Source organism: Dryobates pubescens, chromosome 4 (assembly GCF_014839835.1).
Source record: "Dryobates pubescens isolate bDryPub1 chromosome 4, bDryPub1.pri, whole genome shotgun sequence".
NCBI classification, from domain to species: domain Eukaryota; kingdom Metazoa; phylum Chordata; class Aves; order Piciformes; family Picidae; genus Dryobates; species Dryobates pubescens.
In genome coordinates, this window is record NC_071615.1 from 39296765 (window position 1) to 39321801 (window position 25037).

Sequence of the window (25037 nt, forward strand, 5' to 3'; positions counted from 1 at the left end):
TCTCGGATGTTTTGGCTCTCCCAGTGTGGCACAGAAGTACCCCAAGAAAATACAGATTAAATGATCCCCCTCCCCACCCCATGGCATCCAGAAGCTTTTCTTTGTAATGTTTGCTACCTGCTCACATTTGTGCTGGGTGCTGTCCAACAAGCCCCCCTGTCAGTAGAACCACCCGCTGTGAACAGGTCCACTTTAAAGGCAACACTTTCCATATCCTCCTCCATTGGAGCTTTGTCAATAGGTTTGAGTCTATTTTTGAGCCATTAGTGATGTTGGCTATTTATACACAAAGAAACAGTCAAATCACAGAGGTCATTTCAAATTTTGCTGAGAATTCCCTTTAGTTAGATGATGAAACACCTTGAATATCTACCGGTATCAAAAATCTGAAGTGATCTGAACACACAACATTTAGTTCACTAGAAGACTTGCTCAGGTACTTTCAGAAGCTTTTACATATCCTTAATTCAATCAGATTTCCCAGGGTGAAGAGAGAGTCAATATTAAAAAAGCACTTAGCATAAAAGCAAGCTAGAGAGCAAGAGCTATGATGCTGCAGGCCAGGCAGATTCACAGCTGCTATGTTCTGGTATCTAGCAAGACATCTGCAGAAGAAGTGAGAATTCCACTTTTCCTAGTGGAGGGGAGAAAAGTGTTTTGAATCACACAGCCATGAAGGTGCAAGAGTGTGTCTGTAGGCTTTGCTGTCTTGTCAATTAAAACCTTGCTTAAGAAAGCAATAAATTGCACATGAATTTTCATTCTACTGTAAGTTTCTTTTAGGTAATGTCCTGAGATGTTTCTTCTAATTCATGGTTATGCAAGAGCTACTCACTACCCCAGGTTCATGTATGAACTATCAATCACCATCTTCCAATAGGAGAGCTGTCACCAGCTCAAGCTGAGAAAGGCAGCTCTGGAGCCCCAGTGTGAACCAGGACCTTAACTTGGATTGCAATTGCCCTCTTCTGAGACATGCTGCAAAGACAGGGCTGTGTTGTAGCCTGTCCTTACAACTTTAAAACCTTTTCAAGTTAGAATGAGAGCAAATGCAACTCCATGATCTGCACCAACCATCCCATGCTTCACACTTATTTCCAACCTTCATACTTTTTGCCTATTGCTTGGGCTTTCCATTACCAGGAGAAAAGCATTGGCTGGCAGAACAAAAGCAGGATTTGTGCTGTGGATCTTACCACACCTCTGAACTCCTGAATTGTTGCTCCTAAAGGGTGAGCATTTTCACAGGCACCCTGAAGAGCAACACAGGCCCTGTGAACCCCAAACACCACACGCAGAACACAGTACCAGCGGCACTTCTGCACTCCAAGGGTGGATGGTGACTACATCATGACCCACCTCCAAGTTCCAGGCATGCATCTTTTGCATCCCAACTGGTGTGAAATGAAACGCACACACCTCAGGAGGCCCACGCCTGTCCAATGAGACCATTGCCATGTCCCCAGAGGTGTCACAGATGCAGTGAACAGAATTGCCATGCAGCTCCCTTCTTGTAAAAAACCTCCCTTTATTCCTCAACGTTTGCTGATCCTTGAGGTGAGAACACAGGACCATTCCCTGCACAGGTGTGTTTATGTATCCTCACAGTTTTCATGATTTTAGACAAAAACTTTCAATATATTAAATAGTACCAAATTAACAGTATTCTTCCCTCTGAGGATGGTTCTTATTCCTCTACGTTACAGGACACTGCCATGTTCAAAACACCACTTATTCATCTAGCAACTACAGAATTTCAACTTTTTCCCTCCTTATGCAGCAAGCGATGCTTTTGGTTGTGGCATTCCCATTGGTTTCATGAGATAGTAGCAAATCTGAGTGAAAACAGCACAGTTAAGGGAAACTATTTTCTAACTATGGTTTTAATTGGAGGCCTAAGTGAAATCCCACGTGAATTCACACATGAGGTTTCCCATCTTACTTGTTGTGAGGAGGTTCTGCGTGAACAATATTAAGCAGTTTTTATGTTTATGACATAATTCTTAAGCAGTATCCCAGTTTTCTCTGCATCTTTACCTGAAAGAGGAGACTTAAAAAGCATTATTCTCCCCACTCAAAACACTGTAAGCAATTCTGCTCTTCCCTTCATTAGACTTTGACAAATTTGGAATATTTCTGACCAAACCAGTGCTGACATAATTCTGCTGAAACACACATTTCACAGTCAGCTTGAGACAACTGAAACAGCTGTACCATTGAATAAAACTGCCACAAAATAGACACTATCGTTGTGCACCCACGAGTCAAAAACATTTACAGTAATGTCATGACAAGTTCAGAATTCAGATGAGTTATCTTCAGAAACTTAACTGCTACTGAATTCCTTCAGATAAAGCTTCCTAAAATGGTGTAAAAAAGCAATTTGACAGTTGGCTTTCCAATGCTTTTAGTCCTTTCCTACCCTCTTCTTACTCCTCAGAATCTTGAGCTTTCTGAAGAGCAATGTCATCTAAGCCAGTCTCACTTTCCTGTGGGCTCTCAGCATTCAGAGATAGTGCTTCCATCTCTTTGGTACATTCAGCTTCTTCCTTTTGGTCAGTAGCGTGATTTGGGTCTACTTCTTTGGTAGCATCTGGACCAGGATCTGACTGTTCTTCCCTTGTAGAACCACCCTCTGCTAGTTGTGCCTCTTCTAAACAAAAGAGAAATTGCATCATCAGTAAACACTGAATTCATCTGCAAGCAGACATTTTTGCTATCGAAGAGTAATAAACACCAGGAAACCTTGCATCAGTTGCAGAAGCTTCACCAAAACCAAATCAACAAAGGAATTCCGACTTGGTGTAAGATCACTCTGACAATAATCCTAGACAAAGCTCTCACTGACTCATCTTCAGCTTGCTTATTATCCAACTTGTCCCAACACTTCCCGAAGAAAGGTGGAGTACCAGGACACTTCTGCATCATCTTGGTGAAAGAGTTGGATTCTGGAACAGTGCAGTGTAGCTCAGAATGCTTTAGCTGTAGAAACCTGGGTATCCCGGTATTGAAACACAGATCCTAGACAACAGTACACAGCATTTGGAACCTGGAAGACTGGAATTCCAACCCACACAGGTGTGCTACTATGTTACAAACAATTTTGCTTTCAGCCTCTGCTGTGACCTCTTACTACTGTCCTTGTGGTGCAGCTAAGGCAGCATTAGTTTCAGCAAGTAAATTATAATTCCTAACCTTTCTTTTGCCTTTTTTCTTGCTTCTTTTTTTCTTTGGCAGCTTCTAGTTCTTGTTTCTCATGAATTTCCTTCAGGGTCTTGCAGACTTTTTTGTGGGTAAACCAGTGTGTTTTCTGGCAGTTTTGGTCGCAGTACATCACCTGAAAGTTACCAGAGCTGTCAACTGATCTTCTAAAACAAATGCACAATATTACAGCATTTATTAGTGTGCCAAGTTAAATCTTTCTATATAAAGCATTTACTGGTATTTTAAAGTGATTTGTAAGGTCACATGGAATGATTCTAATATATAAAAAAAATCTATAAAAACCAGTTTGTTAACTCTGAACATACAGAAATTTTACTCTCATTCTCAGAGACAGACACTTGGAAATCCAAGGGCTCTTACTTGAATTTCAGACATCTCTCCCAGAAGCAGTTTGGGTATTTTTGGTGTAGGCATGCATGCCATTCCTCCTGAGGCTACGCAGCAAACAGTGAAGCATTCAGTTTCCTCTGCACCTCGGTGGCACTGTATTTTGTGATTCATTAGAGCTATTTATGTATTCTTACCATTTTACATACTGAACATCTTTTGTCTGCTCCTTTTCCTCCACAAGTTGTACAGAATTCAGCATCCACAAAACCCACTTGGCCAGTAATAGCTTGTGTAAGTACAGAAAAAGCTGTAGGATCAGAACCCTGCAAAGTACGACAAGAGGCAGCAATGAGATTTAAAACCAACACTGTCACAAAGAGGCACTTGCAAGAACAAAACAACCAATGCAAGCTTCCAACCATCCAGATGCAGTCCCACTGCAGATGCCAGAGCAGCAAGAACATAAAACTAAATCAGTAGTTTGGAATTAGAGAACATTTAGATGAGATGTTAGGAGAAAGTTCTTTACAATGAGGGTGGTTGAGCACTGGAACAGGTTGCCCAGAGAGGTAGCTGAGGCCTCATCCCCGGAGATATTCAAGGTGAGGCTTGACAGGGCTCTGGGCAACCTGCTCTAGTTGAGGATGCCCCTGCTTACTGCAGAGGGGGCTGGACTAGATGACCTTTAGAGGTCCCTTCCAGCCCAGACTGTTCTATGATTCTAAATCATAGACCTTCAACTATCATGCACAACTTAACATTCGTTGAGTTAGATCCATTTTTGTACATAAAAATAACTTAGTCCTTTAGATTCTGTCGAAGGGAGGATAAAAATTACCATTTTCCTACTCTGCAGATTATTAATAGTGCTATTAATGAACTCAGTGTTCTTTACACACTGTCACCTGCCTGTAGATCATAGAGCAGGTTATTGCAGATTGGTCTCTGTGACAGCACACAGAAATGTATTTTATATGTACTCTATCACACATACATACACACACACACACACGTATATATGTATACATTATTTTGCCCAGCGTACTCAGATGCTACAAAACTCAGCATCTTCAAAACAATTACTTGTATATAATTATTTAGAGATTATTTGTAGCACCTCTCCCATGCACTGCAAGCAGTAAGACTTAGTATACTTTACTGGCAACCAGGAATTAAGACTATTCTTTTGGGCAATGATGTAAGCGTCAGAGAGAAAACCCACCAAGTTCCTCCAGCTCTAAGTAAATTCTTAAACATGCATGCCCATAACTACTATGACTATAATGAGATGGTCAGCCTGAATCTGAGTAATTGTGCATGCCAAAGGGCAAAGGCTTCCAGAGAAATAAGAATTTATAGCATCTCCTCCTTTCCAGATCTTCATATTGTATAGAAATCCAATGCAACAAACAGTATTTCTTTAAAGGCAGAAAAGACTGCAAGCTCTTCTAAGACAAAAAGGGACAGAAAGGAAAATGTTTGCTCTAAAGCAAGTCATAATGCATCATGATGGCTTATGTTTTCACACTGAGTTTATTTTTCTGGCTTAGACAAACAGTAGGGATTGCATTAAGCCTCAGGACCTTTTAGTACACTTGGAGCCACTTGAAATGGAGACTATTTTTAATTCATTTAGCATAAACCAAACATGTCACAAAATTGTTCCACTTCCCTTGTGTTAGTGCATACAACAGCCAGCAATCAGAGACCAGGAAGGATATTCTCAAAAGAGAACAGTAACTCCTGTGCAGATTTATGAAGTAATTAATAGTACTATAATGAAGAGAGTGTTAGCAAAGGCACATAAGGAAAAATGAAGTTAGTTTTTTCACTTGTAACTTTGATTTCCTCATTCAGATATACAGTGCTCTACATTACATCATCTTGCCTCACCCTGTGATTAAAGCAGCTCCACAGAATGTTGGTGTTTTTTTTCTTTTCTACCCTCATATGTTACTAACTTTTCATGTGCACTAGAAATCATGAATGCATTAAACCTAGGAAATGATTCCATCTTAAATTGAATTTAGGCATTGTGAAGAGTCCAAAATGAGTTTCATCTGTGTCTGAATCTAAATTTGTAGAAGTGAATTGGCAAAGAAAAACTGAACAGGCATGCCAGGGTAGGGAAAAAAACAAAGAAAGCTCTGACACAGAAACAAATTGTTTGAATTCTCTTTAAAAGCTGTGATATTTAAGGGTTCATGATGGGCACAGGAAAAAACTACTGAAGTATTTCAGATCATCTTCCTGCAATAAAATAAAATGCCAGTCTGCCAGAGAGTTCAGGGACATCAGAAAGTTTTCTTAATGTAACACACTGCAGAAACTGAGAAACAGAAAGACAGCTTAGTTGAAAGTGAATTTCCTCTACAAGCTGTTTAGAAAGCATTTTGTTGATAGGAAAAACTTACTATTTCAACAGGGGCAATACTTCTGACGAGCTGCTGCAGCAATGTGGCTTCACAGTAAGGGAACTTCCGGATGCTTTCTCGAATTAGCTTCTCTTGGTATACAGGGAAGCCATCCTTCTCTCTCCCCTTTAAGAGACTAAAATTTCAAACAACAGATTGAAATAAGAAACCCCATAGTAAATGTTCACGAACAAATGCACAGCATGCTTGCCTCTCTTCTGAAGACTCGGTCCTATTTCAAACTATAGAGAAGAATTATAATTCAAAATAATCAGGTAGCTTCATACATAAAAGAGTGAAAATGCAAAGAAAAATCCTTTAATTCTACCATACAAGCATTTTGAAATATAAAATTACTAAATGTATGCTCTAAAACTGCTACTTACTAATTCAACCACACAGAGAAAAAGAATGATCTGCAGGCAGACCAGTATCTACATCAGACTGTGGCAGCTTTGCTGTACATGAAAATGAGCATTGTAGAACTGAACACCGAAGAACATACAATACTTGAGGATACACATTCTGCTTTACTCACGTTTAACAACGCCAGAGAAGAGCAACAAAGTTGGTGAGGGGTTTGGAGCATAAGCCCTACGAGGAGAGGCTGAGGGAGCTGGGGTTGCTTAGCCTGGAGAAGAGGAGACTCAGGGGTGACCTTATTACTCTCTACAACTACCTGAAGGGAAGTTGTAGACAGACGGTTGTTGGTCTCTTCTCCCAGGTGGCCAGTACCAGAACAAGAGGGCACAGTCTCAGGCTGTGCCAGGGGAGGTTCAGGCTGGATGTTAGGAAAAAGTTCTATACAGAGAGAGTGATTGGCCATTGGAATGGGCTGCCTGTGGAGGTGGTGGGGTCGCCATCATTGGAGGTTTTCAGGAGAAGACTTGATGGGGTGCTTGGTGCCGTGGGTTAGATGTTTGGGTGGTGGTGGATTGGTTGATGGGTTGGACGCGATGATCTTGGAGGTCTCTTCCAACCTGGTTTATTCTATGTATTCTATGTATTCTTATAGTTCCAATGTCTCTGTCGGGTTAGCTCCCTCTTTTTACTATGGATCACTGATCTCAGTAAGTGAAAGCTGACTTCAAAATTTATTTTCTGTGTAGAAACCCACAGAAGCCTGTGGGCAAAGTGATCCTTCTAAAAGCCAGGCCGCTTTGGTACTTAAGTTTTTTAACTCTGAGAGGGTTCTGAAGATCGAAGTGACTTTAAGCGTCCAAGTCTCATTCAGAGCCAGTGGGATCTGCAGTTCTCAGCTGCCTCTGTGTTTTTGAAAAAACAATCTCACCCTGCTCGACTGCTGGAGAGCAAAACGTCAAGAGAAATGCTCCCAGATGATCCATACTGGACACATTCTTTTCAAGCTTATTACTCCTATTTTAACGCAACACATGTTGCGCTCTGCTGCTGTAGATGTGATTGCCAAGCTCTAAACACTTCCAGCAGGGAGCTGAAGCTCTAGGAATGTTTCCTTTGGACCCCAGGAAAGGACAATGTCACTTCAGACAGAAGAAAGGGCATCAGTGCCACCCTAAAGTGACTGCAGCTGGGGTTATTTCAACATTTACCTGGCATAGCTTTTATCCAAGACAATGCAATCTATGAGTACAGTTGTCTTCTGTCCTCTGTAAAATGGTTCAGAGCACTCTGTAGAAACACTTACCTCTTGATCAATCCATCTAGTTTATCCTCTCGCTCTTTTAAAAACGTAATGCACTTCTGGAAGATGCAGCTGATGTAGTGCATTTTCAAAGCAAGGACTTCATTCATATCTTTCTGCTTCATACATTTCTCACAAATGAGATCCAGAACCCTGTAGCATTTCTGCAGTGCTTCCACTTCAGCCAACAGAGGGTTCTCTTTTACCAGCAACACAATCTATGAGAAAGATTGAAGAAAATGTAACCCAATCAGGAACTGATGTTTTTAAACTTGTGCATTAAAGGTTGCACAGCTCATTGTAGCTACTTTTCAGGGATATTTTCTCTGCTTCCACCTTACAGAGCCTTCCCCTTCTTTTTTCAGTCATTATTTAGTACACTGTAATTCACAGTTCCCACACAAGAAACATTTACAATTAAGACTGATATTAAAAATAGTAAAGATTTTGTTCAGACCAAGAACCTGAGGAAGTAAAACCATTTCAAATGAAACAGTTACAGAAACTACCATATGCTGTCCTGAAATCTCTTTCCCTTTGTACATCCAAAATAAACTGGACTTGTCTGACTTAAACAGTTTCGAGGTACACATCAACCTCACATAATCCTGGAGTACTTCAGGCAGACTAGTCAAGCACTGAACTAACCATTTTAAGAAGAAACTTTATACTCTGCACACTAAATCAGCTGCATTACAGCTTGCATGTACCACAGACACCTGGTTGGCAACTTGACAAACTCCTGGCTTTGAATGGCGAGCCCAAGGAACTTGTCTTTGAATTTAAGTGTATTCATTTCTCTGAACTATACTGGAGAAGCAAACCATAAAAGGTATTTTTTTAGGAAGTAAACATCTCTTTTAGGAAATAAACATCATCATTTTAGAAAGTAAACATCTCTTGCACACACTTTCAGAAACAGCAGCAACAGTGGCTGTTACTATGGTGAAGAAGTGCTGAAGGTTAAGAATATACATTGCTGAGACAAGCATTGAAAGAACACTGAGGTTTTATTAAGATACGAAGTTACTTTATGTCTCCAAGTGAGGTTAGGAAAAAAAGAAAGCCAAAAAAGAAAGCTAGTTATGGTTATGGATGTTAAAAATAACACTCTCTCCACTTAAAAGGTGTTAGCTCAAGATTCTGGTTTATATAAATGCTGAAATAGCTTCATTTTTTCATCATGTCTAAATGTTGAGCCTGATTCTTTCTCATTTTCAAAAGCACCTGAAATAGTGGATAATGCTCTTAGTCTTAGATGGACTCTCAGAAAAGCTGAGAGCTTTCTGACATAAAGAAACAATTCCCATGCAAAAAAATAAATAAATTACAACTTTAGTATTACTCCACCTTTACAGGATGCATATTAGTAGTAGTAATAATTTTATGTAGAGGTCCAGCTAATTTCACTGGCAGTTTTGGTTCTTTATCTAAGCCTTGTGGCTTAGTGTAGTAATCCAACCTTTCACGTGGAAAGAAGTTGTTGATGACAGTCACACAGTCATGTTGACCTAAAGGCAGAGAATTAGAAGAAAAAACAAAACAAGAATGAAACAGAATAAATAAGTAAGAGAACAGCTAAACCCCACTAAACAAAAACTCAAACAAAAAACCCAACCCAAATCTAATCTAAGTAATGTAGGTGAGAATGACCCACAAAGGAGCTTAGCCAGATATGCTTTGCGCTGGCAATGGGCAACTCCTGCTCTTCTTTTCATTGGAAATTTTATGTTCAGTCCAAACTGTCTAAAAGACTCTCAACAGGGACTGACTTAATGGCATTTCATTTTGAGAACTTTATCCCACTCCCACGTCCTCTTTCCTTGGTAAGCCCGAACTAAGAGAACAGGTATTCATCTCCAAAGATAGACTGTGCTAGTAGATTGGAGTGAAGTCTTTTCAAGAGAAGTTCTCTCCACTGTGCAATTTCAAAAATTGTGTTTGCCTTGACACTTAAAAGTTTTCAAACCTGAAACAGAAAGCACTGTGTTAACCTAAAGTGGGAGGGAGGTTGTAGACAGGCAGAGGTTGGTCAGAGGTTAGGAGGAAGTTTTACACAGAGACAGTGATTGCCCAGGGGAGGTTTAGACTGGATGTCAGGAAGAAATTCTTCAGAGAGAGAGTGATTGCCCATTGGAATGTGCTGCCCGGGGAGGTGGTGGAGTCACCATCATTGGAGGTGTTCAGGAGGAGACTTGATAGGGTGCTTGGTTGCATGGTTTAGTTGATTAGGTGGTGTTGGATGATAGGTTGGACACAATGATCTTGAAGGTCTCTTCCAACCTGGTTTACTCCTATTCTATTCTATTCTATTCTATTCTATTCTATTCTATTCTATTCTATTCTATTCTATTCTATTCTATTCTATTCTATTCTATTCTATTCTATTCTATTCTTCTATTCTACATGAGCAGAACATGCTTAAAATTGACCAAAAAAACCACAAAAAAAGAGAAAAAGGACTGTGATAAAAGTAACAGGATGAGAAAAGATACACCCCCTTCTCGTTTTCTACATCTGACAATATGATGGATTACTTGGCTAAAAGGAAAGTAAAATTTAGCTTCTCTAGTTCAAGACCACATTCTTTAAATTGATGGATTTATCTTGGCACTAATCCTATTAATCAATAACGGAAGACACAGCCAACCAAAGCCCAGCACTTTTAAACTCTCCACTGTTTTAGAAGAGACTGTTCTGAGCTAATAGAGCACAGCCTAAGACAAATGACAGGGGAAGAAGTATCCTCACTTCCCACACGGACAGATGAATTCATGTTTATTGGACAGAGAATAAAAACAGAACAGGAATGGATTCCAATGTTCAGACTCACAGAGTAGCATATTATCATCATGCCTGAAAATATTTATTCTCTCTTGGTGACATGTCAAGATTTTAAACCAGAATTCTCCAAAGTTATGTTGTAGATAACATTTCCCATTCACTAGTAAGTCAGCATCACAGTGGAAGAGAATCTCCTAACCCCAAGTACGATTAGTAAGAGTGGACTTCTCTGACGTATTAAGTGAATAGTTAAGGTTTTGCTGCTTGAACCTCAAGTGAGCAATGGCAATCTGTTCCTCTTTAAAAGAGCTGAGTAGGATTGAAATTCAAACTGCAATAACTCACTATTCAAGGAAGTAAATCTAAATGGCAAGGCAGGCTCTTGAATCCAGAACACCTTGCAAGGGAGTTCTCAAACATTTAAAGACTATGAGAAGGTTGTGTTGAAGTAAAAGTACAGGTCTTCATTTCTGGGTTTTGGGAAGGTCATCTGGACAGCAATATCTGAGTCATTTAAATTACTCCACTTTTCTCCTTGCCAGAAATAGAGAAGAAGTGGCATATTTGGGGAACATTAATCCAGGAGTCTCCTAGCAGTGTCAAAATGGGTAAAGGAGAAAAAAAGTTTAGGAAAAAAACTAAAAAGACAAGAAAAAGAAACATAACCCCACAAAAAGGCCTGGTTGCATATTTTGCCCAGAATCACCCAGCATACTCGAATGGCAAATCTTTTACTGTGCTCTAGTCAAGCTCAGGCCAGTAAGTACAGACTGCCTCAAAACTGGTTCTGAGACCTCCTGTTCCCTGAAATGCAGAGGGAGAAGGGCAGGAGGTGACTCATTGCGAGCACAGTGTGCTAGCAGCAAACTCAGATGAGAGCTCCTGACTCCTGGTGCTATGTTCATTACTTCCCGCAAAGGCAGCTCCAAGCATGCACTTTGTACCGCACTTCAGACACCTCAAATGCTACCAGCTTCCTCTTGCTGTCTGAAAAGTGATGACACTGCAAAAACCTGCAGCCTCGGAGAAGAGCAGCATCTGCTCTCGCCAGTAAGATCAATTGTGCTTTTATGAAACAAAACATGGGAACAGAATGTGAATTGACTGTCTTACAGGATGGGATGTGGAAAAAAGCTGAACGACTGCATCAGTTCAGAGCAGGTCATCCAATAACACTTTTCCAATAAAAAGCATCAAAATCTAACTTTTTACTTCTCTAGGAATTTAAGAAATGATAATAGACTTTCACCTTACCCACAAAAGCTGCCATCTGAGCTGCTGTTCTCCCCACAGAGTTGACAACGTCAGTCTCTGCTCCAGCCTCTAACATCATCCAAGTGATTTCTTTGTTTCCTGAATTTGGGGGTAAAACATGGGGAATCAGAGAGAATAAACCAGACCTTCTGCAGACAAAGAAAGAGTGAATTTCTTAAAGACCAGGAACAGGACTGTGGAAATGAAAGTTCTTAATGTCATTATTTTAAGAATGGATTAACAGAAAGGCATGGTGCTGCCTCCTAATTTATGGTTCCAGAGGGTCAAACCAAAGTGAAACCTAAATTGAGGCTGGGTATAACACTGCTCTCTGTAATTCTCCCCATGGAGCTTATGGGAGTCATATGCATGTAACTACGCCAGGGATTGGTCCATCTGGATAGCAGTATAGAAGCAAATTCTACTAATCTAGTTTGACAGTTCAACATTTGCTATTCTAAGAAGAAAAACAAACCCAGTACTATTATGAAGCAGGAGCATAGAGAAGAGAACAGATTGTTCCTTTCTCCACAGTGGGAACTGGGTGTTCAGACTGGGCTAAATACCAAGTAAAATGAAGCTAAAATTTGATGGGAAGATTAGATGATTTAATTGGTGCCCTTCAGAGACTAACAAGGACACTTGTCACTACTCATGCTGGTTCTGCTTTCAGAGGTATTCTTACTTTGGCAGGTTTTGTGCACATGCTAAGTACAGAAAAGTGAATATAAAAAAAGGGGGTGGTGGATGGAAATTACTGTTTCTGATTTAAAAACAAAAGCATTGCATCAGCAGTGCTTGTGTACCTTTTGCACTCGCAGATAACAGACCTTAAAGTCAACATTCAGAAGCATTCACACCCAGGATGACAGGTTAAAAGCTTAGCTGTTAGAAATTGGTAAAAACCCCAGCATTTTCCATGAAGCTGCAGTGATTTAACAACCTCTAGAAGCTTGTTCCCATCTATCTGCTGAGCTCTGCTCAATACCACAGAAGAGTGAAATTTCCCAAATATTTTTAGCAAGGTTTTAGCAGAAAAATCTGATGATCCAGTTAAGGTTCATCTACACACACATGCCTTTCTTTTTTTCATACTTATGATAAAAGAACACAGAGTTTAACCTCTACCTGGGAAGATGCAAGCAGCCTAGTAAAGAAGATCTAATATACCTCAACCTCATCTTTTCCCCTGAAGGAAGAATGTTTTTTTTTTTATGTAGTGTCTTTTTCTCACTCATGGAAAATTATTCTTTCTTTCATCAGGGCAAAAGCACAGCCAAATGAAAGCTGCAAACCAACACCTGAGACAGAAGATATACACAGCTAGAATGAAAAAGAAGAGGGGAGGAAATCAACGTGAGAAACCACATTTGTAAAACCTACACATTTTAAAAACCCCACAAAATAATTGCAAAAATAACACAGGAGACAGGCAAAATTTGAAAACTGGATTGATTTGACAAGGCTCAAACACTGCTAAATGCTACCGATTTGTAGTCCCAAACCTGGCAGTTTGTTGTAGCATCTTTTTGAGCGCACAGCACAATTAAACCGAATGTATCCCACTGCACAAGAGAACTACCACAGGAGACTAAATTTTGCAATCTGTAACAAACAGGACAAAGCCCAGACACACTACATGCCTCAAAACACTGAACAAAATCAATTCTTACATGAAAAAAGACATACCAAGCCTGGACAGTAATCCCACTGGCCTGCTGATTCTACTGGCCTCAGCATATCCACATGGCTCAGAGAAAGAACAGCAAACCCCCAAAATACAAACACGTCAAAGTTTTTCTCTAAATTATTGACTTATGGCAAATTGTGCCCACCAATGTCAGAAAAAAAATCAGTGAGCTAAGTTGGGTGCATAGTTACCTGAAAGCCCAGCAAACATCAAGGCAGTATAGCCGTGCTCGTGTTCATTGCAGTTAACGTCCGCTCCATGTCGCAAGAGCAGCCGGCACATGTCTACCTTGCCTTTGTAGGCTGCGTGCATCAGAGGGGTCATGCCATGCTAACAGAAGAAAGAGGACAGAAGTAGCATGTAAAAAAATATAATTAGTTGTATCTTCATATCTTCATACCATTGATAACTTGGACATACACACTCAGTGTTAACTACCAAAGCCTTGCATAGCAGTTAAGTTAGCAACAGCAACAAACCTCATGAAATCTTCATGAAGCAAAATGGTTACCAATATGCAGCAGAACTGAAACGTCCACATCACTTCTCTGGCTGTGCTGTGCATTAGATTTGAAAACAGACCAGTGCTGAATAATTGGAAACCATTGATCACCCATTTGTCATTCATCTCTTGTACAGAACATTAAGGTTAAAGACAACTAATGCAGGAAAAGCTTGGTCTGGAGAATTTGTTAGGTTCCTAAGTTAGTTCCTTTCTCTCCTGCTTCGTATGCTAATCAACAATAAAACTAGGAATAGGCTCTTGTTGGTTTTGCTGTTACAAAGCTTTGCCGTTTCTGAAACCCATCCTGCTTTGGTTTAGTCACAGTAACTGGTAATTGTGCTACCCTCCCCTCTTTACCCATCATTTTTGGTACTGAGTCCGTGATGTCAGAGGCAGAGCTCCGAAAGCCCTTTGTAAAGATGCACAGCTCTAATGAGACATTAACAACCACAGTCTCAAACCATGCCTTTTTGCTAAGCTGCACCAGTACAAGAAGGATTAGCTGCAGCAAGGGAGGCACTGAGTTTTCATTAGAGCTGCTCTGGTATAATTACACATGCAAACCTGGGCAAACCCTAGTGGAAACTTTCAGAAGTCAGATGACCTATTAGTGCAGGCTCTCCCCCTCTCCCAGGGCAGGGAAAAGCATATCTCTTGGTGAGAAAACTGCATGACATTCCATTTTTAGAATTTGATACACTTTTTCCAATATGCTGTTTATTTCCACTTAACACAGCCAGGATTCATGCTATCTGCCAAGACATAGTAATTGCCCAAGAACACTTCTCTAACACTGAATACAAGGGAATGTGCTCTAGCGTGTCCCTGCAGAAAATGGTATCATCTTTTTTTCAGGTTAAGGCAACACTCATATACATGATTACTGCAGCTCTGTAACTGCATGCTAATGAGATACTCTGAAATACTGTAACTGTCAGTCTGAGCCTTAATGTATTTTTTGTTTCAATTTATGATTAAAAAAACCCAAATCTATCAATACAATTAAAAAACCCTCCTAAAGATAAGGAAAACTGGGGAAGTTAAAATAATAGTAACAGTTTTAAGCATTACATTTTCATTATTCCCCAGCCTAACTGAAAATAATTACAAATGATTACTTGGAGAGTAAATCTTATGAAGAGTGACCGAAGGTGTTGGGGCTGTTTAGTTTGAAAAAGAGAAGGGGAGACCTCATTGCTCTCTATAACTACCTCAAAGAACGTTGTGGAGAGGGTTGGTGCTGGTCTCTTCTCACAGGTCATCACTGAGAGAACAAGAAGGAATGGCCTCACACTACAACAGGGTAGGTTTAGAATGGACATTAGGAAAAACTTTTTCACAGAAAGAGTGGTCTGGCATTGGAATGGGCTGCCCACAGAGGCGGTTGAGTTACCATCCCTGGATGTATTCAAAAATCACTGAGATGTAGTACTTGGGGATATGGTTTAGGGATGAACTCTGTAGAGTTAATAATGGTTGGACTTATCGTCTTTTCCAGCCTGAATGTTTCTGTGATATTATTTTGGAAACCCAAGATATGCCACTAAAGACAGACCTGAAGAGATAGCTTCAAAAACATGAAACAAATTTGTCATTGTTTTAGCTAGGTTTTATTTGTGGCTCTATAAAGGTTAAATAAAGGCTTTGTGTCCTAATATATGAAGTTATGCTGTATATCTGTTGACAGCAACTTGCCAGGGCCAGTCCCAGACTGGAATCAGAGATCTGCCTCCTTCAGCAGTGCATTAAAGTTCCACTGTACAGGGAAATGAACACAGTAAGCTTTTTGACTGGAGAAGGAACTTTAAGAAAACAATGACTTTAAGTATTTTGAAGACCAGTTGTTTCAATTAAAAAAATCTGAAGATTATAGGACAAAAGAAAAGCTTTGTGTATTTTTGTCATTGTCTCCTCCCGGGAGAGGAGACAACCAAGCCTTTAATTGAATTATGGAAGTGTCAGGCTGTGGTGGTGTACATCAAAAAAAATAATCATACCAAGCAGAAAACATGATGATAGTTATTAGAAAACTGGGACTTGAAGTCACACTAATGTCAGCCTTCCACATTCACAGCAAACAGAAAAGGAACAGGAAAAACTTGGGATGCTGTATTACATCTCTATGCAGAAGCTGAACTGACTGTAAATACTTTTCTCAGGCTGAACATCAAAGCCAGGTCCAGCAACAGCCTGTTTACTGGCAGGTGACAATACAACTTACTTAGTTAAACTGCTAGTTTAGTCTTGTAACTACACTAACTAAACTAACTATACAGATGAAACATTGTTTAGTGTTCCACTATGGAACATAGGGTAAAAAAATCCATTTTCTAGCAGCTACTATGTAACATTCTTCTGACCAAAAATCCAGTCTTTTAACCTCATTCCCTAGGGCAAAAATGAGCATGTTCTTGCTTACTTTGCAGGGATGTTACATAGTTTAAAGGCAGCAAAATTAACATCTCTTGTCTAAGTGTTCTCTGTGACTGTACAAGGGGTAGAGGTTGTGGTGCTTTCAGAAATTGCTTGCCACTGACCAACAATGAGTTCCAGGCATAATGGAGTTGCACCTCATGGCAGAGCTAACCCAGCTATTAGGTACCACCCTTCCCATGTCTGAAATTGGAAACATACCAGAAGCAGACAGAGGGATGGGATTCCAAGAGCTAAGGTGCCCTAATGCTGCCATGGTGAGAGAGCCAGTTGAGGAAACAGTAATACTAGGGGTCAGTGAGCTGAATCAGCCAACAAGGGAAGAAAAGGATGCATGGGGATGCAGAAGGGGCAGATGAGTACACCAGAACAGGGAGGTGTTGGACTCCACTGTGTGAAGCAGGGGAAGAAAAAGGCAGGTCAGTCTATGTCTCTTTAGCACCTGGAAGAGTTGTGCTTCCACAGGAAGAATAAAATCAAATTTATAAACTGACAAAGCAACCTTGTGTCTTCCAGGAACTATGGAGGAAGTTTTCAACAACACTATTTCTCAACCTCTGTTGACCAGAGGAACTGGGAGTGTGGGGTGGCCAGGGTACAAGAGTCAAGACAAGAAAAATAAAACACAATACACAGACCATGTCACATTCAGTGGCTTGTTCATGTTTGGCAGGAAACATACTATTGTGAGCATTGAAACACTCAAGCTGACTGTGCAAGCACACAGACACAATACATGTCTACTTTTTAAAGCTATTGTTTTGTGGGTAACATGCTGCTGGTTTGCTACTGAAGTAGCCATACAGATGTGTGTTAAGAGAAAAGAGGAATCCAAGTGGGACTAACATTCCTAGTGTTTTACAGTGGTCATGCTCACTTCACCCATTTTCTCAACTGTGGAAACTTGGACAAGATGTGGCACACACAGGCTAAAACACACTGAGGCAGCCACCTCAGGTATTAGGGTACACCACCACATTGCATGTGTGAATGCCAGCTACCTCGTGAGAAAGGGGAAGAGCTGTAAAAACCCCAGCTAGAGCACTGTAGGCACTTGCATGCTGACAATGCCAAAGCATCTCCCTCTCCCAGCTCATTTTGCAAGAAGGAATCCATCCCTCATTACCATGGCAGGAGTGCCTCAGACTATTCTTTAGATTCAGGCAATGATACCAGTTCTATTCATCCAGAAAATTACAAACTAAACACAGACTGAAGGTTTGCCTTTTATTTGAGAGAATATTTGGGAAGCTATTAAAAAAGAAACAAGTGATGCAAAAAGAGCAGGTGCCACAAGGAACACTACTTGATGTATGACTTCAAAATCAGCTCTCCTGAATAAAAAAGGAAGAGCACTACTGAATTCAGACTAACTCACTGCGACTGGTTCAGGTAGGTCTTCGGAATTAGACTGCAAAAATATCTCTGGCTTTTAACAGAAATGGTACTAGTCTAGAAATAAGTTACTTAAATTTTCATTGGATGAAAACCTTTAGAAATTTCACCTTTAAAGTTTTTGAGTAGGATTGCCCTTACCTGTCTTAAACTTATAGCAAGCATGATTTGGAAGGTAGTCAATAGTTACATGCATGAATAATTTTAGCTATAGCCAAGTATGAGCTAATTAGAATATGAAATACTGTTCAGTGAATGTTGATCACAGCATAGTTCTCCTCCTTCACAGTCATCCTGCTACACTGTTAGTTTCACATATGTAACACAGATCCCTCTGATGATCTTTCTGTTCATCTGCAGTGATGAAAAGTTAAGTTTACATCAGTCAGCAACCTGAATTGAAACCAGATAGCTCTTAATAGCTGTTGAATTTTCTTTGGCTTGTGTATTTTGAAATAATATGTAAAAACCATCAAAGGCACTACTTTTTCCTCAGTGAAGGCCAAGGATCTGGGCATTTTCTGCTAGCACAGGAAATTCATCCTGGAATAGCAAGATAGATTAACTGAAGAATCCTCCACTGAACATAATCAGTGTGAGTAAAGCTAAACATATCTCCTACACTAATAAGCGGGTTGCTGCTGTAATTCCTCCAAAGTATTCCATTCTGTAATTAGCAGAGAAGTGGACTGGTTCTGAAAGACATTTTATTACAGAAGTGAACAGCTGAATTACCCACCTAGAGATAAAAGTACTGCTGCTAATGCCAAGTGATAGTTCTGTATATAAGAAGATTATGAACGGCTGTGAAATTAAATTCAGAAAAAGTGTGAAGCCTTTTTCGGGTCAAGCCTCTCTGCTTGATCTGCAGAAAACAGAGAACTGTAGTAGTACTACAGTGCTCCTCTGCAACTTTAACTACCAACGAGGCAGGAGGAAACTTCCACAGCTAGAAAATCCACAAGCTTTCTCCAGACTGCCTTTCCATAATAATCTGCACGATTTCAGCCACACCCTGCAAAGGGATGGAGCTAGTCACCAAACTGCCAACACGAAGTCACAACACTATTTACTAGTCTCCTTTCCCGGGGGAAAGAAAAACCCTGAACACTTTCTTCCATACTACATTCCAAAACTAGCAGCCACTCCAGCTAAAATATTGACCAAAAAAGAGGTCTAAGTGGTGTGCCTTTGAAATACATGTTTATTTTGTCTATCTATTTGTCCCAATAATGTGGGATACCTGAGCTTAAATCCCCTTTAAAGTTGCCAGAGTCAAATTATTAAAGTTTTGTGGAAGAGCTGTGTATTTCTTTGTTTTCATAAAGACAACAATTAAGCCAAAATACCTTTCCTTTTTTCAACTACCTAAACCCATAAAGAAACATCAAAAAAAAAAAAATAGATTTGGTAAGAAAAGATGCTGGGGTAAAAAAAGGACTGTATCTGCTGCCCTTCAGCATCTGTGAAACTGATTTGAATACATGGCTCTTACTCTGCTTTCAAGTGATCTGCTACTCCCAGTGGACCACTGCAGATAGGCAGAGGTGAAGGGTCAGTGAATCTTGGCACATGGGCAGGAAAAGCAAACAGACTTAGAGGCGCTTTTTTCAATTGTTTTTTAATACATGTATCAGCAGACGCAATACTGAAATACTGTGTCAAGCTCATGCCCCTATCTTTAAGGAAGAAACTGGAACAACTGGAAAGGATTCAGGAAAAAGCCAGATTATAGCTCAGTTGCTGAAGAAACACAACTTTCAGCAAAATACTTCAAAAGTCAACGCATTTGGAAGATGCTAAAATGTGCCTTGGTTCTTGTCTAAAGGTACCTAAAGACTGATGTCTGTAAGTAGTTTCTAACCTAGAAGAAAGCACATCTAAGTACTTAGTTAGAATATATGGTCAAGTAAAAAAAAAAAATTAAAGGGACAGCTTATGTGTTTATTTCTTAAAACCAGGAGGTGCAGAATCTCAGTCTACTTCTGGATGCTATGCCTTGTCCAGCTTGTGGAAATTACTAAATCGTGACTGCAAGTTTGCTGTACCACAAATAGAAGAGAGAATTACATTAAACCTGTGCTGATTCTCTGGATTCTCACTTTAGTGAAGAAAATTATTCCTTTTTCTTCACTAGTTCAGCAACTACACTAAAATAAAAGCTTTTGAAATCCATACAATAAGGTACACTTGCAAATGTGCTTCCTTTCTCCACAAACTTCCTCCTACCTTCAGGTAGCACTTAAGGATTTTATCTTCTACTTTTCTATCACATTTGCCTCTTGCAAAACAAAGTGTGTTTTCTGCTTCTGACCTGGCTGGTCCCTCTCCAAGTATGTTTATAGTTCTGCAAAAGCAAGGCTTTGACTGATGAGGTGCAAGCATGAGATAGAGACAAGTAGTCTACACCCAAGCTGTCTGCTGCTATTTAAGCAGACGGAGTACAGCTTGGTGGAGGTGACAAGGTCCTGTGTCTTGCTGAGAGTTCATCCTACCTTACACCAGAATTCATGCTAGAACTTGAGAGATAATACAATCAGCCCAGTACTTTAAGAAGCACTAATCTTTAAACTTAAAAAAAATAAATAAATAAGGACCTGTTCAAAATAAATTAAGAGCTGTTCAGAAGTTCATTACTCAGCTGCAGGCTGGAAATATCTTAAAAATAACTCTGATTTCCATGAAGCTGTGTAGAAATGTTATTAAATAAAAAGACCACCTTCAGACCTAGTATTTTCCTTGCTAAACACAGCATAATGCTTGTACAGGTTTGCTGTACCTCATCCAAGCAATTGACACGGACATTCTTGCTGCCCAGTAGCCTCCCAGCCTCCTCGGTGTTTCCTTTAGTTAGAAAACAAAACAAGACACAGAGAGAAAAACGATGGGTGAGAAAGTGAACACATGGAGAATTAAAATCTCTGTAGATTAGTTACTTGGAATGCAGATAACCACCAATAAGTCAAATACACTTAGTGAAGAAGCTTAGAAGTGAATAGTGTTCTGTTCTAAAAGCTAAAAGCCAAGAAGTCACAACATCAAAGAACAGCCTTGAGAGCATGCACTAGAAGTAAACATCCATTTTTTGTAAGCAACACATTCAGGAACAGGACACAAATATGTCTGTTCATAATAGCACCAAAACAATTCTGAGTTAGTAAAATGATGCTGAGCATTTTAAAACATTCTGTACTTTGACCTATTTTGGAGCATCTCATGTTTAAAAGAGTTTATCTCACAAAAGAAAGTTATCCAATTTGACTTTTCTGGTCTGAATAAAACATGCTTTACAGCTTACTCACATCTCCTTTCCCCTTTAAATTTGAAATAAGCAAAACTCTATCTCCCGGGTCCACCTCAAATAATGAGTCCAGTTCTGGGCCCCTCAGTTTAGGAAAGATGTTGAGTTGCTGGAACATGTCCAGAGAAGGGCAACAAAGCTGGGGAGGGGTTTGGAGCATAAGCCCTATGAAGAGAGGCTGAGGGAGCTGGGGTTGCTTAGCCTGGAGAAGGCTCAGGGGAGACCTTATTGTTATGTACAACTACCTGAAGGGAGGTTGTAGACAGGGAGGGGTTGGTCTCTTCTCCCAAGCAACCAGCACCAGCACAAGAGGACAGTCTCAAGCTGCAACAGGGGAGATTTAGGCTGGATGTTAAGAAGTTCTTCACAGAAAGAGTGATTGGCGTTTGGAATGGGCTGCCCAGGGAGGTGGTGGAGTCACCATCACTGGAGGTGTTTAGGAAGAGACTGGATGGGGCACTTGGTGCCATGGTTTAGTTGATTAGATGGTGTGGGGTGATAGGTTGGACATGATGATCTCAAAGGTCTTTTCCAACCTAGTTAATTCTATTCTATTCTAAGTGGAAGGAATTTACTTTAGGTAATACAGAGGTGGGAAGGACATGGACTGATCATTGATATTTCACAAAATTGCCAAATGCATAAGCAGACTAAGCCTGAAAAAACAAAAATCTGGGCAAGGAAAAGAAAAACAGGCATAACTTTTTTATTTGTCAAGTTGCTAAAAGAATCCCTCCAGTTAAGCAACAGATCCTCATTTTAAAGACAGGCTTCATCTTCGCCTTCACTAAGTCACAAGATGCTCTTCTAGCAAATTTTCAGCAAAGTATCTCTCCCAGCTGCAGTTTTGGATCATTTTATTTCAAGAAAAACCCCATTACAAATACCAGAAATAATTTCTTTTCATAAAGCTTTTGGTGTTACTTAACTAACACATTTCTCTACCCTTTGAAAAAGTCACCTCACACACTTGACAGGCCCAATAAAATACACTGACAGTCAGGGCACTGCCAACTAGCTTACTGCCCCAAACAGATACATATATTTTAAATATGAGGAACTTTGTCAGACTTGGAATAGTTTTCAGAAGACTATCTCAGCAAAAGAATAAACATCAGAAAGAGCAAGTCTTCAAGGGGTGATCTTCAGAGTAAACTTTCACACAAGTAAAGCAAAGCAAAGTTGCATTTACAAGTTAAAATTCCTGTACAATAAGACACTGAAGGATTTCCAAATAAGACACTACATGGAAGGAAGTCAGACTTGGCTAAAGCTTTAAGTTGGCAGCAGGCTGTGCATAATGGTGCCGTGGTAGAAGGCTAAGGCTAAGCTTTAGACTGGATAAGGAAAAACATTTCCACTATGCACCCAGGCAGGCAGCAAAACGGGTTACCCAGAGACACCATGCTGTCTTCATCCTTGGAGGTTTTCAAGGCCTGATAGGATAAAGCCCTGAGCAATCTTGTTTTACCTCACAGATGACCTGCTTTGAGCAGCAGCTTGGCCTAGAGAACTCCTGAGGTCCTTTCCAACCCAAATTACCGCATGACCTTAATCGTGAGTTAGATAAAGGTGTCTGATTAAAGTGAATCAAACTGACTCTGACCCACAATAAATTTATTGCTGTCCTATGCATGCATCTTTGACACATCGAAACGTTTTAAGGTAATTGAGAATGAAGCCCCAAACAAAATTCCATATGGGTTCAAATTGCCTCAAAACTACATATAGATATGCATGGAGCATACCACGTGTTTTCAGCTTACCTCTAACTAACAATCCACACTCAACACTTCTCAAATACCCTTTGGAGTATAAGCATCTAGACGGCTGTGAAATCGGTACTGGTGGACCATGAAACTCAACTGTTACAATAAGCCTTAAAGAAAGCCCCTCAGCAATAAGCATATGCACCACATAACGTGGCAAAACTGCAACACTCACATAAAATGCAAAATAAACCTCGAATGCTTAAGAGGTGTACAACACTCTGGACAAGCTCAACTTCTGTTCATGTAAGAACATCCTGTGTGCAAGGACATCCTGCTCTGGCAGAAGCACTGTAACAGGCTAAAGAACTGGATTATCCCCAGGAAAACATGTGCTTTTTTTCTGCAGAGCACAGCAACACAAGCCGTTAAATGTCAACGTACTTTACTAATATGGATACGCGTAGGAAGGATGTAAGCTTTCCTTGGCAGTCTTAAACCCTCAGAGTTGGGCCTCCTCAGCCCGAACTGTGTAGCAATGCGTATCATAGAATTGTTAGGGTTGGAAAGGACCTCAAGGATCGTCTAGTTCCAACCCCCGCCACGCCTGGCAAGCAGACCCCTTTGGGTGACACAGGCCAGCCCCACACAGGGCCGCAGCGAAAGAAGCGCACACTCGCTGCCAGAGGCACAGCCGCCTTCTCTTTAGGGGAAGGTGCCAGCGCCCGGGGCCGAGGCGACAGCGCAGCCGGTAACGGCCGCCAGCGCTCCCGCCGAAGGGCCGCAGCCTGCCCGTCGCCACCGGCCAACCGAAGCTGCGACACAACACGGCCCAGCACGCGGCAGGCGAGGACACAGCGCTGCACACCATCCGCCGAGCGCAGCGCCGGCGACAAGAAGGTGAAGGCGCCGGGGCCAGGCCTGCCGGGGCAGCACTACCGCCCACCGCCGCGGAGGGGCGAGGACCAGGCCGGGCTCACCTGCGGCGATCACTCCCAGCAAATCCTTCTCCTCCGGGCTCAGGTCACCTTTCCTTGGGGGAGCCATCACAGCCCCCTGCCTCCCGCAGACGGTAAGGCGAACTCGGGACGGTACCTCCCGACGAAACAAGCTCAGCCCGGTTGCAACGACAACCCGGACCAGAGAACACCGCCCAGACACCCCCTCCCCACGGCAAGCCTAGCAACACCCACCCCCACCCGGCTCCTCATGTCGACTTCCTCCCACTGCTCCGCCCTGCCGGGGCCGGGAGCGGGGTAAACCATTCCTGCCCAGGCGTGGGGGAATCGGGTGCCGATTGTCCCGCTTCACCTACTTCCCAGCTCGGCGCTGCCGGACAGAAAGAGGTTTTTTTTCTCTGTTGCCTTAACTTTGAAGTGAGGAAACGGATTTTGCTTTCATTTTACCCCTATTTTCTGACTTCCATAAGGCTCCTCCTCCGTGCCCCCCCGGGGAGATGGCGGGATTGGTGCAGCCGGGCGGAGGAGGCGGCCGCAGAGGCGCCCGTGTGTCAATGTGTCCGTCCTTCACTCCTCCATTGTTTGCCGCTGCCTTCGTCGCCGTTGCCGCGCCTGTCCTCCCCTCCCCGGATCGCGCAACCACCTGACAGGTGCGGCAAGCGAGCAGGCGCTTCTCACGACCTGGCCGCTTCGCCCCGCGGAGAGCGCGGCCGCTGTCGGGCGGGAGCGGCGCCTCAGCTCCGCAGCGGGGCTGCCCTGGCGGGCGGCATCTGTGGGCTGCTGCGGGGCAGCACCGGGCGGGCGAGGCGCGGGGCCTTGTGCACGGCGGCCATCGCGGGTCCGGGCAGGAGATGCCCGCAGAGGAAGCCGGCTCTTGGAAGTGCCGCCGTGCGCTGGTTTGCTCTCCCCGGCCACTCTCGTCTCCCCGACCGCAACGAGGGCCGAGTGGCTGGGCGTCAGCTGCGGGCACGGGGAGTCCGGCTGAAGCCCCGAGGTCCCTGGAACGGGTGACGGTGCGGGCTGGTACCCGGCGCTGGCTAGCCAGCCCTGGTGCCCCGCAGCCCGTGCTTCTGGGAGAGCTGCCTTGCCTTTTTTTGGCATCGGTTTGTGGGGTGGGTTTTTGGTAGGCAGGAAAAGCTGTTTGTTCGGCTACAGTGGCCGAATAAAGCCCTGTTTGTGTCACGGCGTTGTGTCTCCAAAAGGAAACAGACTTTGATGGATTGGGAAGGGAAATAGCGCATTTGGAGTATTGAGAATGGTGCCTTTTGTTAGCGCCTTTCTAAAATTAAACCGTCGGTGGAAAAATGATCTTTGTTACGGCTCCAACTTTCCACTCCTCCAGCTGAAGCTCTGTAGGCACAGGGATGATCTTACA

The 25037-nt window shown here is 41.9% G+C and overlaps 2 protein-coding genes across 3 annotated transcripts in view; one reads left to right on the forward strand and one right to left on the reverse strand.

Annotated features, from left to right (window-relative positions):
- Positions 1-2065: 2065 nt before the first annotated feature.
- ANKMY2 (ankyrin repeat and MYND domain containing 2) lies at positions 2066-23794 on the reverse strand. The gene is made up of 10 exons (XM_054161147.1): positions 23684-23794; positions 20473-20537; positions 13552-13690; positions 11671-11769; positions 8983-9143; positions 7636-7850; positions 5970-6105; positions 3750-3878; positions 3196-3337; positions 2066-2653 (listed from the first exon to the last, which is right to left on the reverse strand). The coding sequence occupies exons 1-10, from the start codon at positions 23748-23750 to the stop codon at positions 2430-2432; spliced, it is 1377 nt and encodes a 458-aa protein (XP_054017122.1). The 5' UTR covers positions 23751-23794; the 3' UTR covers positions 2066-2429.
- BZW2 (basic leucine zipper and W2 domains 2) overlaps positions 23675-25037 on the forward strand; it is a 57331-nt gene continuing 55968 nt past the window's right edge. Inside the window, exon 1 of one of the 2 annotated variants that reach the window (XM_054161150.1) lies at positions 23675-23775. The gene's annotated coding sequence lies outside the window, so the exon portion shown is untranslated. Of the gene's footprint in view, positions 23776-24179; positions 24313-25037 lie in introns of those variants that run through there. The other variant, XM_054161151.1, reaches the window with a different exon arrangement.

What these genes read in the sequence shown, in the direction of transcription:
- ANKMY2 (XM_054161147.1), bottom strand. Translation starts at nt 23,750, where the DNA reads ATGGCTCCCCCAAGGAAAGGTGACCTGAGCCCGGAGGAGAAGGATTTG. An exon ending in GATGTTTGCTGGGCTTTCAG is followed by an intron (nt 11,770 to 13,551) that starts GTAACTATGCAC and finishes CCCCAAATTCAG; the next exon opens with GAAACAAAGAAATCACTTGG. An exon ending in TCAGATGGCAGCTTTTGTGG is followed by an intron (nt 9,144 to 11,670) that starts GTAAGGTGAAAG and finishes CTCTGCCTTTAG; the next exon opens with GTCAACATGACTGTGTGACT.